General features: G+C 37.5%; 1 protein-coding gene across 1 annotated transcript in view; it reads left to right on the forward strand.

Moving 5' to 3' along the window:
• ZNHIT6 (zinc finger HIT-type containing 6) overlaps window positions 1–14,764 on the forward strand; it is a 30,400-nt gene extending 15,636 nt beyond the window's left edge. Inside the window, exons 8-9 of the mRNA XM_008921917.3 lie at window positions 10,320–10,444; window positions 14,599–14,764. Of these exons, the coding sequence (XP_008920165.3) occupies window positions 10,320–10,444; window positions 14,599–14,684 (211 nt within the window). The 3' untranslated portion in view covers window positions 14,685–14,764. The remainder of the gene's footprint in view (window positions 1–10,319; window positions 10,445–14,598) is intronic.
• The last annotated feature ends 424 nt before the right edge of the window (window positions 14,765–15,188 follow it).

Genomic DNA, 15,188 nt, shown 5'->3' on the forward strand with positions numbered 1-15,188 from the left:
AGTTTTCCATTTGGTACTGCTTGCTTCTATCACCTGTTATGCAATGTTTAGTTGGTGATTGGTGTCCATTCTCTCCTCAGCTGTAACTATTCCAAGAAAGGTTTAACTGCTGCCTCTTGGATGATTTTTACAGTCTACATTCTTTTATAAGTAGTATTTTCTTTCTTCAGGATAGATTAGTGTCCTGACTATCTTCAGACCTTTATTTGGGATGCCTTCAAAGTGACTTCATATGGTAAGAATATTGCTTTTTCCACTAAGGAAAGGAAAGATGCAATGGCTAAATTATACAGTCTGGTTTGGGAAATACACATTCTCATTCTCCTGAGGATAGCCTTATCAGGCTTTGTGTAACAAAAAAAACCCAAACCAAAACAGCCACCAACCCCTCCCAAAAAGAATTCTGAAATCCAACAGACCCTTGGTATTTGTCAATAGTAAGTTAATAGTTAAAAGTTGGGGGTTTTTGTAACTACAGATACTTAATGAAAAATTTATTTACTCAGCCTTATCATATAAAATGATCCTATTTCTGCAAGAGAAATAACTGCAACAAACTTAATTTACAGTAGATACTTTGGTATCTCTTTTACTGGGTTCAGTAACATCTTGCACAAATCTGGTTTAGATACTTTACTCTTTAATCACATGCATTTAGTTTAATAGAACTAAAAAATAATGCTTTCTTAAGGATCAATGTTAAGTCTTTTGTATAGTAATGTTCTTTTTTGCCTATTCCAAATGGCGTGTGAATGTTTTTTCAGAATAAGTTGTTGTAGAGAACTTCTTGGGGATTTGAAGATAGGAGTAGACACTGACAGGATATTTAGATGCCTGGAAAATATAATAAAATATGTCTGGTTGGCCTTAAGAGCTTTGCAAAGTGCTTTCAGTGGACCACATCCTTGAAGGAGCTGGAGTACAGAGTGTTACCAGATTGTATCCTGTCACTTTCCTGTTGTAAAACTCCCACACCATACAGGGATGTATGTAGAATCAGCTGTAGAATTGTTTTCTGTGTCAGTAGTACTGCTGCAGCTCATGCTTCAATTACTCAGAAAGCAAAAAAAAAAAATCAAAGGAATTTTTGTGCCTGTTCCAGCGTCAAGGTGCTTCTTACTCTCTGTGGTGACACTGGCTGGTGCACATGAGAACACTGGCACATTTGCCACTTATTTCTGGTGGACCACAGACTAGAAAATCTGCTAGACAAGTATCAGAGGTTCTTCTCTACTGAGTGCCATTGCTTTATGGTGGTGAAGACTTACTTTACTTTAACTGATTCAATGCAGTTGCTTCCCAGAAGGCTGGATGATGTTAGTAATTCTGGAGCACTTCCCTGTCTCAAGATCAGCTGGCAGAAATGAGAGTTATTTCCTTGGATGACTGAGTTTCTGTGCTCAAAGAGAATTTTCTTTTGCAGTCTGTTGTTTTTAAATAAGGGTTAGAGGACATCAGTAGGTCTCAGTAGTCACAGTAATAGATTTAGAAAGGTGAAGCTTTTTGCTTTAGTATGTGCAGATAAGCCAGCAGACTTTTGGATAATCATCTTGGAATTCAGAAAGTAGTAGAAGTGTAATGGAACTAAATCCTTTTTAATGTAGTATTTAGAATCTTTATGTCCCTATCCTTAAAAATGTCTATTAGTTACCTGTTTTGTCAGTGATTTTAAGATTATAGAAAAAGCTGTTATATTGAAATACATTGAAGGTAGCCTCAAATATTGATATGTTAGTGTTTCCCTTAATTTTTCATACTGTCTTCATAGGGCACTTCCTTCTGCATTAGCATTTATGAGTAGCTTCATGTAAAACCAAGACAGCATATAGTCTGCTTTCTGCTTTTCATACAAAACTCAGTTTCTTTAAAAAGTCACTGCTCTTAGTGCAGTACATGGATCAGTTCTTCTTACCATCTTATTACAACCTTGTTTCAAAAATAGTACTTCATCTAGCAAAACAAATGTGCTAGAATTGGCATGTTTCAAGCATAATTTCATCCTTTGCATTTTCTGCAAATTTTGAAAAATGTGGGGTGGTGTATTTAAGATTCTCTAGCCTTACCCTGGAAGCAATTTCTTTTCACATTTGTGTAGTACGTGATATACATGAGACTGGAATTAAGGATACAAATCCCTGGTTGAACTGCTGGCCTTGGCATGAGTTGGAACAGACCCCAAGCTGGCTTTAACCTATGCCAGAAGATTGACAGTAGAATTCATTACTCCTCTCTAGCTTGCAGCAGCTGGCACAAAAGGAGCTCTGCCAGCTTTACAAAAGCAGGGAGCTAGCTCACAATAGTCATTCTTCACTGCATAACTGTAGTCAGGCACTGGTGACTTTGTGCTGTTCAAGGGGAAATAGAATTTGGTCTGTTCAAGGGGACATAGAATTTGGTCTATAGTCTGTTTCTTAAACACAGGGTTCCTGTGTACTAATACTTGCTGCTTTTTTTCCCCAGAGTGCTAGAGTTTGGGTTGTGGAGTTTTCCTATTAAAACTTCAACTTTTCTTACTGAATACTTTGTTACGTTTTCCTGCAGGTTATTTCAAGCTTTCTAGTTTGTTACTGCAGCCATTTCAGTGTCATTTTTCACATGCTCCTTCTTTATCTGAAAATCAGTCTCTCTGCTGACAAAAGCGATGCAGAGCAACAGATGCCAGGTTACACAGCTTTTACTGTAAAAAACACTCACTTTTCCTTCCTAGCTACTTACGTTTTTCATTGGAATCCTGTATTACACAACATAGATGGAAAGCAGAAAACTAGTAATTGCTGAATGTGTGTGTATGGTCTGAATCTGTAGCATGCATAGCTAAATGTGTCAGATGTCTGACTATAATTACTTGACCTTTCAGAAGATTTTTGGGATTATTCAAATAAAACCCAGAGTTTGTCTGTCTTACTATCTTGAGCAATCATTCATTTTTTTCTTGAAAGAGATTCCTTTATGAACCAGTTGACGCCTGTTTTTTTAAAAGTAACAATCCAGTGTTTTGTAACCCATGCTGAATTCTTTTGGATGAACTGTTTTATAATTAATGGTATTGCATTAGAGTTGCTAGAGTGTTGCTGACTGAGACATTTATTGCAGAAAGATTTATTTGAAGTCATAGCCTCCGCTCCCAAATTCTGCTGTCTGTATTGCAGCAAGTTAAATTCAGACAGCTTGCAGAGGAGGAGTGCATACGTAGAGAGATGGAGGATGAGATAACAGTAAAAGTGTCGCAGTTGGCTTCAGCCAGTGGTTTGACCTGTCCAGTCATGTAGTGGTGTTCTGTAAGCACCACAAGCAGACCCTCAGACCTTCAGACCCTTCATGCTTGCAAAAAGGGTAGGCAGACCTCAAATTCTAAAACACAAAACTACACAGTATCCTCTTTTTTTGCATCATAACTGTGCTTGAATTATGGGAGCAACCTACCCAGCACATGCACAGGCAGATTTTCTGTCCTCTCTCCTAGGAAATAGGCATCTAGGAAAGGCTTTTTCAAGAACAAATCTGGCGGTTTGCTCCAGCCTGCCATCTCTACTGGGGAGAACTGGCCTGTATGTATGTACTATGTAACATACATGCATAGTATGGAAAAAGCCTTCATGGAAATTCATGTACTGTGTAACATGCAGTACATATACTGCATATAAAACAGACTTGAAGGCAAGAAAACAGGCTATGAAATTCAAGAAAATATTGCAGTTGGAAAAACCCTGTTGAATAATGTGTTACCCCTTGGCTGAGGGAAGGAGTTGGTAAAAATGAGCTGTAGAGCAGAAGTAATGTTCAAACTATTTGTCCTATTCCAGTCCAGCATAAGTGTCGTGAGATGTGTTGAGGGGTTTAATTCAACTGTGTGGGGTGCTGTTAAAATATTTTTCTGAAGGAAAAGGAGGATTTTCTGCTGGTTTCTTGGAAGAAAAAGATGTGATGAGATGCTATTGTAAAGTTTGCAGAGTTTCTCAGTTTTGGGGACCGGGAATGTGGGGAGGTTGAAGTAAGAGGCTTCTAGAAGCAAAGATACAAACTCTGTCCTGGGCTTGAAGCGATAGGCTGAACTTGGAATCTACAGTACTGTGAAACATGGCATCACAGCCATCACTGTTTTCACAGAGGCAAAGTAGAGGAAAATTTCTTTGTGTTCTTGTCAGGAAGGAGAAAAACCTGTTATTTCCTCCTGATGCTGCCAAAGGGGAATCCCTCTGTTTTTTTCTCTTTCTTGACGGAAATGAACAAGGGCTTATTGTTTCAACGTTTAACCTTCCTGCTTGTTTGCCAAGAGAATAATTTGTTTTCTTTAATTCATAGCTTTTCCTTTTCATTGTAAAGCGTGAGTAACCCATTACCTTAATGGAAGATTTATGGCACTGTGATTCCCATGCAAATAAGTATAAGTTTGTGTATGTTTCCACCACTCAGTACAGAGTGTTAAAGGTATTCAGGCTCTCTCCCTATGAGCCAAATTTGGAAGTTAATATTTGCTATCTAGGGATTCAAAATAAGAGAGATATCAATTCTTCCTGAAGTGGTAGTTCATTAAATTAACCCAGGCATAATAGCAAAAGTGTTGCCAATTTACAATTACTGATTTCTCATCAGTTTTGTATTTCTCTTTATTTTAGCAGTGCACTGCTTGCTTTCATTAATTTGTCAAATGAGATTTAACCTATTAGTTTTCTGAGCTTTATGTATTAAGAGTTTTTCATTGCATCCTTTGATATCCCCTGGTGTGATCTGTACGTCTTAAAATTATTTACAGGTGTGTTCCATGAGGCTCTGTAACAGAGTGCTGTAATTAAACTAGACTTACAGCATTGGCTTTTTCCCTGTGATCATGCCAGTATTGTATTAATGGTACAAGTTTCATATTTTGACTTCCCTGCATTTTTGGGGAACCATGCACAGCTTTTACTTGTACTAAATATGCCACTGATACCTTTTCAGTTTCTGAAACTTCAGGCATTCATCTGCAGTAGTCAGCTCAGTCTCTTATTAATAAGAACTTTTGCCTTGTGAAAATTTCATAGTGGCTTTAGGCCTTCTGGCTATCATTAACTCAGGTTGTTTTGGTGCTTTATCTAAGTCATATAGTAACCTTACATGATTGTGATGTATCCTTTTTCAGTATCTCGGCCTATAACATTTAAAGAGTTGTAAACCTTGAGCTTTTGAGCAGTTTTTTAAGCTACCTGGCTTCAGAAAGCAAGTAAATTCCCTTGTGTGGAAGGAACTATTGCCGTGATGCAGTTGAATTATAGTATCTTTACTTGCTGCTGGATTTTTGTTCCTTCTTTTCATTATGTCATAAGAGATGAGGAAAGTATTTGCATTCTTGAAATTCAGTATCCCTTTATTTCTGTATTCTTTGAACCAAATTCTGCCAAATGCAAGAAATTGACATTTGCTGGTTTCACATTTTCCTTTTGTTTTGTTGTACTTTCTTTTATAACTAAAAGATGCAGAATGTTCTGTACTTCAATTAATCTTTAAATCATTATTGTGCGTCCTGAATCCTTTTACCACATCACTCTTAAAGCTCAGTCCACTAAATTGTTGCACCAGTTGCCTTATCTCCTTTATGGGTTTTGCCATCAATTGATACATTTTTCCATTATTGTCATTAAACAGCTTTTACTCTGCTTTTTTTCTTTGTGCAATTGCCTCATTCTCAAGAGGTTTAAACAAGGACAGCCTTTGTGCTTCTATTGTGATGTACTTGTAGTGTTATTTTGCTTATCTCTTCTTTCTGCTTACTATTTTCTAGGGTAAAAGTGAACAAACCATTAAATCTTTCTGGACATCTACTATTGTGTCAAATAATTCAGGTGACAATTGGTGTTCCTGCTGTCTTCACCTGGGCATTATTTTTTTTCTTCCAGGATGTTTTAACTCCCTGAAATATGTTAGTAATAAAAGGGGGTTTGTGAGTTCAGTTTTTCTTTTCCTCATTTTACACTTGAGTTTTTAGCAGTTCTTAGATTTCCCTAGTAGCAGAGCCTCTTACAGCCCATAAAAGAGAGGAGACACTGGATTGTTACACCTGGTCTTAAGATGGTCTTTGTTTGAGGATGACCTGTGGCCAAAATATGGCAAGAAAAAGGAACAGCTTCATGGTTTTCTCATTATTTAGATGTGCCTTTATGTATTCTGTGTATGCAGGTGTAGTTAGGAGATGGTCATAATATCCAAGATGCTTTCCTGATATGCTGGCAACTTTTCTTCCTGTACTTTTTTAGTTGGTACTTAGCAGGACTTGTGGTCCAAATGGTTTCTAAGAGAAGGTTTCTTGCTCTAGTTTTCTTTTTTTTTTTTTTCCAGAAAAAGCACATTTTTGATGGAAGTGTTACTTAAGATGGGGATTTGACTTGAAAAGGGATTGGCCAGGCATCTGGTCTTTATCAGTATTGGTTGAGTTATGCAAGTATCAATAGTATGGAGGAGATAGATGTTAGTGAACATTTGTTGAGGCAAATTATGGAGCCCCTAGACCAGGAGAAGAGACATAACCAAGAGTGGAAGGAGGAGCTAGCAGGTTTTATATATTTGTGTAAACTGTAGTATAATTTTTTTCATGTTAAAATATCAGCTCAAATTAGGTTCCCATCCTCCTTCTTTAAAAGAGTTTTAGACAGAGTACTCTTTCATACTGTTTTGCTGTTGATAAGAGTTAGTTATAAAGGAAGTATTACAGCAAGTCTTTTGTTTGTTTGTTTGTTTCTAAGATCTCTGATGGTTTGTTCATTGAATTTTCTAATTTTGTTTGTATATGGACTAATAAAATTTACAGTCTTAGGCTTTTTAGAATGTCAGAATCCTAGTGACAAAGCGAAGTACATTGTGTCAATATATTGCATTTATTTTCTGCCATACAACCTTCATTTCATACCTAATTCGAGTGCATTTCCCTACTTCCATGTTCACCAAATCATAACCACACGAAGAGGTTATTCACCACTTAGGAATGAAAGTCCATCTGTTAGTTATTATCTTTGCTGTACTGCAGCACTTCAGAATGAATGCTTGGGAGAGACTTTAAATGCCGTACCCAGTCTTTGCCCTCTTCTAAGCGAATGCCGATACCTAAGAAATGCTACCCTCTTTGGTCGGGGAAAAAAAAAAAATCCTTCCTGCTTCCCATAAGTTAGCGTAAGTTTGGTTGTGGATTTTTAAGACTAGGCTCAAAATAGATAGCATGATTTATTGTATCTGAGTTATGCCAAGTAAATACCTCGATGTTTCCACTCAGTTCTAGGAAGAAAAATCATCTTTGTTTAAAATATGTGCAAAGGGTTTAGTTGATCTCTTTCACAGGAAAATCATGAGCGTCATTATACAAACATGCATTTTAGTAATATTTACAGTTACTTAGATAGCTAAAACTTGTTTGTTCTCTTTTTAGTGTCTAGAAGACTAAACTAAAGAAATAACATGGTTGCAATTCATCTCTAATTCCAAATTGCAGATTTTTCTTTATTATTATTAAAATAAAAGTTCCTGTAGATGACATTCAGGAAAACCTGATCAGCAGGGAATTTCCTGCTGTCTGAATTCAAGGAGACAAGTTACGCCACTGCAGTGATAGCCACAGGCACCATTTGAGGGGAACTTGTTGTGATGCAGTGACCTAATGCAGCATTCCTGCCTGTGGGAGACAGATTATGAGACTAAATTGTTGAATTCCTGGAAGGTGGTGGAATAACTATAGATAGTGAAGCTAGCCTTTGCAGAAACTCATAGATGCTATCAGAAGTGCAGACCCACATTAATTTTAGTATTTTCTGAAAGGTAACAAAGCTGTTCATAGAGCAAATAGAACAGTTTATATGGGAACTGATGTAGGATTGCTGAATCTTGCTAAATTTTCTCAATTATCACAATTTTTGTAGGCTTTTAAACTGCCTACTGGCAGGCAATTTCTATTTAATTTTTGTCCTTCAAAAAGAAGTTATTACTATTTCATTCCAGCTAAAATCAAAAGCTGTTGTCTGCTAAGATCATCTCTTTGTGGTCCCTATAAAGGGAGTCGTTTCTTATTAAAAAAAAATCCAGACCTCTTTATTGCTTCGCGACATGGGCATAAAGCCTTGCTTAGGGCAAGAAGATAATCAGGAAAGTGTATCATTAGATGGTGGGTGTTGTTCAGGAAGGCTGAGGGAAGGTACGGAAGGGAGAGAGAAAATATGTGGAAAGTAAATACCAGGGAGGAAAGAAGATTGAGAGAGAAGGTGCAAAGAGAAATCCCACTGAGTACGGGGATTGGGAAGCCATAGTGCAGACAATTTGCATGAACTGGGCAGTGGGAGAAAAGAGAAAGCAGGGGGAGGGTTTAAAAGAAAGATGTGAAATTGGGTATTAAGGCCATGGTTGTGTTTGCGTGGTCTGTTAGTTTGGAGCCAGGCTTATCCCAAATCCATCCTGGCATGAAGGGCTGAAGGAGCTTGTTTAGGATGACAGCTTCAGTTAAGTTGGTTCCTGCAGCTGGTCCTGGAGCATGGAAGAGTCCAAGTGAAAGGATAAACTTATGCTGGTTATTAATTTTACTGGATTGTCACTTGAAATGTACTGTGAAGGAAGGGCCTGAAGAACATTGCAGCTCATTGTGGATTCTGCTGCTCGTTGCAGCTCTGCCTGTGGTGAGACCAGTTTGCTGCACATACAGGAAAGGACCTGCCATTCCAGTGTTATCCTACATCCTCAGCTCATCCTGGTGAATAATCATTACAGGAAGTTATAAGGCTTGTAAAAATGCCATTTCATTTAATTTTTCTCCAAACCGGTATAGCCTTTTCATAAGTAAAAATTGAAAAGAGAACCTTACAGGGCAGTCTTCTTTTACCCATAAGTCTCTGTTGTTCACCCTCTGATGTATGACCTCGTTCTAGTCCTGGGATAAAATCGGGAAGATTTTTATCATGACAAGGTCTTCAGAGATAACCTGAAAAATCAGTCTTGCTCAGGAACTGTTCTTAATTAGACTTTGGAATTGATGTGACAAATACTAGTTTTGTTTTGAGATCTCTTAAGCACAGTTCAGGAAGCGGCTGGCAGGTGGATTAGCAGAAAACCTCAACTTGCACTTGTGTATGAAGTAGGGAATGTGGTAGACTGAAGTCTTGGATAGCACAGACAGCAACAGCCAAGTTTAAATAAGAGAAGCATTAAGCTCCTTTGTTATATTCTTCCTGAAGTTGACAGCCCATATTATGCACTAAGAATTTAGATGTTTTCTCTGTCACTGTCAACCAATAAAATTTACTTTAAAAACAATAAAGATAAAGCTCTGACTCAGTGATCTAACACTTCAGTAATTTACTATCATAAAATAGTTTTAAGTACAAATGTTTTATCTTATGCCAAGCTGGACGCTAAAGATGTTTTGTCTAAAATATGAGATAATGGAAAGTGTATTGTGGCATGTGAATTACTTTAGCCTCTTGGTGGTAAATGTTTGCTTAACCATAAAAGAATGTGTTGAGGTCCTTGCCAAAGGAAAGGTATTGCCATACTTTGCATTTAAGGTACTGTAAATAAAGCAGTAAATATGTTTCTTTTCATGTATGTTAATACACAAGTTATGAATGCATTCATTCAATAAGAAATATAATATACTGTTATCCCTCTTAAAGGGTTTCAGTAAGAAGAGGTCATAATTACTTTGGCTTGAGTGAAACATGAAACCAAATATTTTCATGATGATTTGAAGTTGAATATGAGAGAATTTTTGCTCAAACTAAGTCTCCCTTAAATCCCAAGAACTCAAATCCTGTTTTACCCTAAGTATTCTAGTTGTGTGCTGACTCCTGATGTACTGCTCTTAATCACACATTACTGTAAATCATTAAGTATATGAATCCTTCACCATCCAGTGTTGGTTTTGGCAAAAGAAAATACAACTGCGTAGTATTTTAATGATCAGAGGAGGTACAGCAGCCATGGGCAATACTACACGTACTGCCTGCAGTATATTTGGGTTTGGACTTAATTTGCCTTTAGCTGATAAAATAGCTTAGTGGTAATTTAATAATGCTGATTGCAGAAAGAATTGCATAACTTGGATTGCAGTGTGATAATATAAGAGCATCCTTTGGATGCTGCTCTTATAGGAAGTGAAAGCAACAGGGTCCCACCTTCAGAGGCCTTTGAAATACCCTTCCTTTCCCTAAAATCTCACATCCAGTTTTCTAGTTAGAGTGTTGGGAGAAAATATTACAGTTTGAGGAAGTAATTGTGCTCAGAGAGCTTTTTGATATTTTCTTTTCCCAGAAAATGTATGTTATGTCCTTGCTAGTATTAAAATCCAAAATAAACTTCCTGTTATTTTTAAGGTACAATGAACTGGATGCCAGTAGAAGCCTCTTAGACAATTTGAAAGGCAAAATAATAATTGAGTATCCAACATTATTTGTGGTCTTGAAAACACTGAAGAATGACATGGTGGTTCTTGGCAAAGGTGAGCATATATATATTTCCTGTTATGCTATACTTAGATATTTTACTTACAGAAACAGTAATTAAGGATATACCTATTGATAATGTCAGGAATGGGCAGTATGTTTTGTATTTCACTCTTAATCAAAACGATTGCTATAAAAAAGCTGTTATGAATGCTTTGTCTTAAAAATGCTGACTGATGACCTACATCCATTAGCTGTGTTGTATGTGTTTTTCTAACTTTTTTTACTGGTGCTTTATTCTTTTTCTAAAAAAATATTTATAGCCTTTAAAGTAAAACAACTCTTCAGACTTGTGCTAATTTTTTTATGTAGCAAAGTCAGGCTGTCTGGGGAAGATGAGTTTCAAGTAAACCTGGTAATCTTGCATCCCAGCATAGCTCCTAACTTTGGAGAAATAATTCTGAATTGTGGGATATTTATTAGGAATCATAATGGAAAAGTAGGTTTTGGGGTGGGTTAAAAGCACAGTGTTATCTTTTGAAATTTACTTGAGGGAAAACTTTCATCTTGGAGTTAGCTTGAAAGAGATTCCAGGTCTAGCAAGAATTTGTATTTTAATTTTTAAGTGAATTTCCATTGTTCTCCCCAGTATAAAGGCTTTTCTTTCTGCAGCTGCTGAAATAGGGAATCAGTTCTCTTGTCTCCTAGTCCCCCACCTGGTCAACTTAGCTGTCAAATTCCATACTTTTCAGTGGTGAGCCAGCCTGTAATTTTTACAAATTTTTGAGGAAAAGCTTTGAGATATATTTTCAATTACTGTTTCCCTGTGGCAGCTCAATCATGGCTCTGTATCTGTATGATTTAACTGAATAAATATGTGACTGAGAATATTGTACCAGTGATACTGAGCTTCCATGGATCTTGGCTGTTCTGGCTAGATTACACTGAGTGATCCACTAAGTGAGGGCAACCTGCTCTCAAAGATATGGCGTGTTAAAATTCATTGGGCTGTGCACTGCAAGGGCTTCTGAGAGTGAGACAGTGTGCCAGGGGATGAGGTAGGAGTGTTGTCTACATAACTGGGTCTACTGATACTCACCCTGGGAGTGCACAAACAAACACTGGAGTACATGAAACTAGGTATTTTTGTGTTTATCCATTATTTCTGGATATAGATCCCTTGCTTTTCATTAGTCAGCCCTACCCTTATGATTTTGAGATCAGGAGGGAATTACAATTGATTGACTCATATACTTAATCTGAATAGGGTTGTTGTCATTGTCTCCTGAGCTAATAGGGAGGTTGTCCTTTTAAGGGTATAGATTCAAGTAAAGTGTTGATTGAACAACTATATTTTGAGGTCATGCTGCTGCAGCACCTAGCTGATTCTGTAAAAGGCAGAGAAGGGGAAGAGAGAGACAGTAATAGCTGGGGAAAGCTCTGTCACAGGGCAGGGCAAGTGTGTATCTTAAGGACAGTAAGCTTCCTCTGCTGCAGGGATCATTGGGTTAGCAGTCATCCCTGGAACTGGTATTCTAGGAACACTGACAGCTATTTCAGGTTTTGAGAACTATTAGTTTTCTTTTTTTTTCATTGTTGTTTTAACTGTTTCTATATATTCCGTAAAAAAGAATTTAATAGCTCTCTATTGAGGTGTCTTGGGTATAACACAGCAAAAATTATGGCAAAAATATCATGATTTTTGCAACTTTTATCATAACTTATTTTTGTCATCTTCTCAGTTAGGATGACAAACAACCTTGAATTTGTTTTGGATCCTGTGCTCTTGGAATTATTTCTATTAAGAGTGGAAGCCTGTGACACTAACTTCAGATTCTTTCAGAAAAACTGTGTTCAGAACATGAATATAAAACTAGGAGGGCTTTTTTGTTGCTATTATTCTGTCTGAAGACAAAATACCACTTTTGTTGAAGTGTGTCACAATCATTGTACTCTTCTGTTCTGTGTCATGTTTACAGAATATAGGAGGAAAAAAAACAGTTTTCATTTTGCTTTAGCAGTTGCATTCACAGATAATTGCTAAGAGTGCAAATCTTGAGTTCATCTCCAGACTGTCCAGGGAGAAGTCTGTTGTAATTCTAGCCCCTTCCCATCTCCCAAGAGGTGACCTTTCTGCTACAGCATCTTCTGTGCTTCCTGCAGTCCAGTTTCTTTGCCATGTATGGCTTTTTGTATCAGTTGCATGCTCCTCCTAAGCCATCCATCCTGCTCTTGCTTATCCTATTTCTACCAATACTGCCTTTCCTTTCTGCCTTACTTGTGCCCCTGGAGGGACACTTGTCTCGCTCAGAGCGCCTGTCCGGCTGACCTCCCTTTGCATTCCAGGCAAACAGCTGCCACATTGATGAGTGGATGTCTGGCAGGGTGTCTGCTGCAGTATGAGGGCTCAGCTACCATAACCCTTCTGACTCTGCTGGCAAGGGACCCAGGCTGGAACAAGGAACAAAGTCTTGTGGGAATTTTAATTGCTAAAATATTGTTTCTTTACTGAGCAGTCTCAGATCTACCCCCTTCCTCGGGAAGAACAGAGGCAAGTTTTTATAGCCACAGCAACAGGCACACGTTGGGGAAAGATCACCATTCTACCTGTGATTCAAGTAGTAACCCCCAAAGACTGGGGGAGAGCTAGAGCTGGACACCTTCAAAGAGAAGCTGCTAAAATTTAATGAGCATGAAGACTTTTTCCTCTCCTTTTTTTCAGAAATGACTGATGTATTTTGGCTGAAACTTTCAAGTAAATAAGGAAAATAAGGATTGAGAACAGAAACTGCCACTGAAAAATCCGGAGTTTAAATTTTTAATTATAAGTAAACTGCAGACAGTTTTATGGTGGGAATGGGCAATCTTAATTTATAGGCAATGCTGTCAGCACCATACAAATATGTTCTTTTTGAGTGAAGACAATCTATAATTCCTGTTAAATAAAACTTATTGTAACAGACAAAAATAAAGCTAAAATTTGTCTGTTGAGCTTTGCTGTGAGTCAGAAGATTGCCACATTCTTTTATGTGATGTTTTGATGCTTGACTTGCTTAATAGCAAAGCCTACAGGTGCTCTGATTTCAGCATACAAGGTCAGTCATGGCTGAAGATAGTAGGGGATTATAGAAGCTTTCACAGGACTTAGGGGCAAAAACAATCCTTACTTTTTGCATTACTCAGTACATATCTGGCATATAAATGTTAATTGATTATACACTAGATTTAATGTAGACAAAATGTGACCTCTGATGTTTCTGGGTGAAATGCCTCTATTTTCTTGAACAAATTCCTTGGAAACTGTACAGGTGCACACTGTGTCCTATGTATTATCCATGTTTGCCAGCTGTGGAACTTATCTTGACAAGACAGTAACTATACTTCATCAGCTCCCTTTCTCATAATGAAGCATCTGACACTAAATGCTCAAAAAGGTCTTTAAATTCATAGTCAGATCAAATACTGAAAATAACAATGAGAGCAGAGAGCAGAGTGTGAATCATGGGCCTGCTTTGCTGTAGTTTATTTTTGTGCTGCTTGAGTGTCACCAACCAGTGGCATTTGGTGACCTCACTACAAGGTGACCAGGGTCAGTGCTTGTTAAAGAAGGATTCATGGGGTGTGAGGCTGAAGACCAGTTTTGGAAATGAGTGCTTCGCTATATGATCTCAGCAGAGCACAATAGCCATGCCCTAAAGCACAAGTTGTTGTGCAGCTTGAACCTCATCAGCCTTAGCTATGGATTCACATGGTTTATCGCCATCTTTGGGATGCTGGAACATGTGGAAGAAGCACGTAGGTACATCATTTTAATTTTCTGTTTTGAATTTCTCAGTAGTTCCCCATAGTAAAAGTGTAAATGACTTATAATGCGTTACAGTTGCAATACGTGTATGTAGCAACTCGAAAACAACATTAAAGCAAACCAAGCGAATGACTTACAATTCTCGGTGGAGGAAGAGTTTTGTGCTTTTCTACTTGACCGAAAGACCAAGATTTAAAAACTAAAATAAATTCTCAACATTGCCTGCTTTCTCCTTCAACAACAAGATCGTACCCAGTTGTGAGACTGGTTATGTCTTATGAAATAGCTGTCCTCAAGAAAAGTGTGATTGAAAGGAAAAGAAAATAGGAAACTGCTTCTGTTTGATGAACCAACAACATTACTGAAACTAATTGCTTGTTTGGTTTTTGTGTTCTGTATCCTCAGATGGCAGTGAACCTGTAGCGAACTCGGACAGTGAAAGTTCATCTATTTCATCTATGGAGGAAGGGGAAATTCGGGACAGTTCATGACGGTGCTTTGAGAGGAGAGGGTGGAATGAGCTTTTTGGGTTTTTAATTATTTAATTAAATGATTTTTTTATACAACTGAATTCCTAGAGGTTTGGTTTAACTTTCTTCGCTAAAGTGCCTGCCTATTTTTGGATTTAGTAATGCATATTTAGGGATGTAAATAAAGAGATGGGGAATTGCTGGTTCCAGAAAAAAAATTATATTCTTATTTAATTGCAGCCTTCAATTGCACCATTGTTTTTCATTTTTTTCATTTTCTTCCATCAAGCTCAGTGTCTAACTTCCAGGTTTAAATATCTGACCACATATTTGTATTTTATGTGGATTTGGGTCTTAATGCTTGAACTTACTGAAGAAAAATGAAATCTAATTCTAATGAAATTGATGTTTCATTAGACACAGACCCTGAAAAGGGTCTTTTGTTACTTTTGACTTTAGTCTTTTATGGTGACATTTTGGGTGCTTTGGTGCAATACTTTTTTTGTCTTACTTGGTTCATTCTTG

The sequence above is a fragment of the Manacus vitellinus genome, unplaced genomic scaffold, assembly GCF_001715985.3.
Source record: "Manacus vitellinus isolate BGI_N305 unplaced genomic scaffold, ASM171598v3 scaffold_21_pilon, whole genome shotgun sequence".
NCBI lineage: Eukaryota > Metazoa > Chordata > Aves > Passeriformes > Pipridae > Manacus > Manacus vitellinus.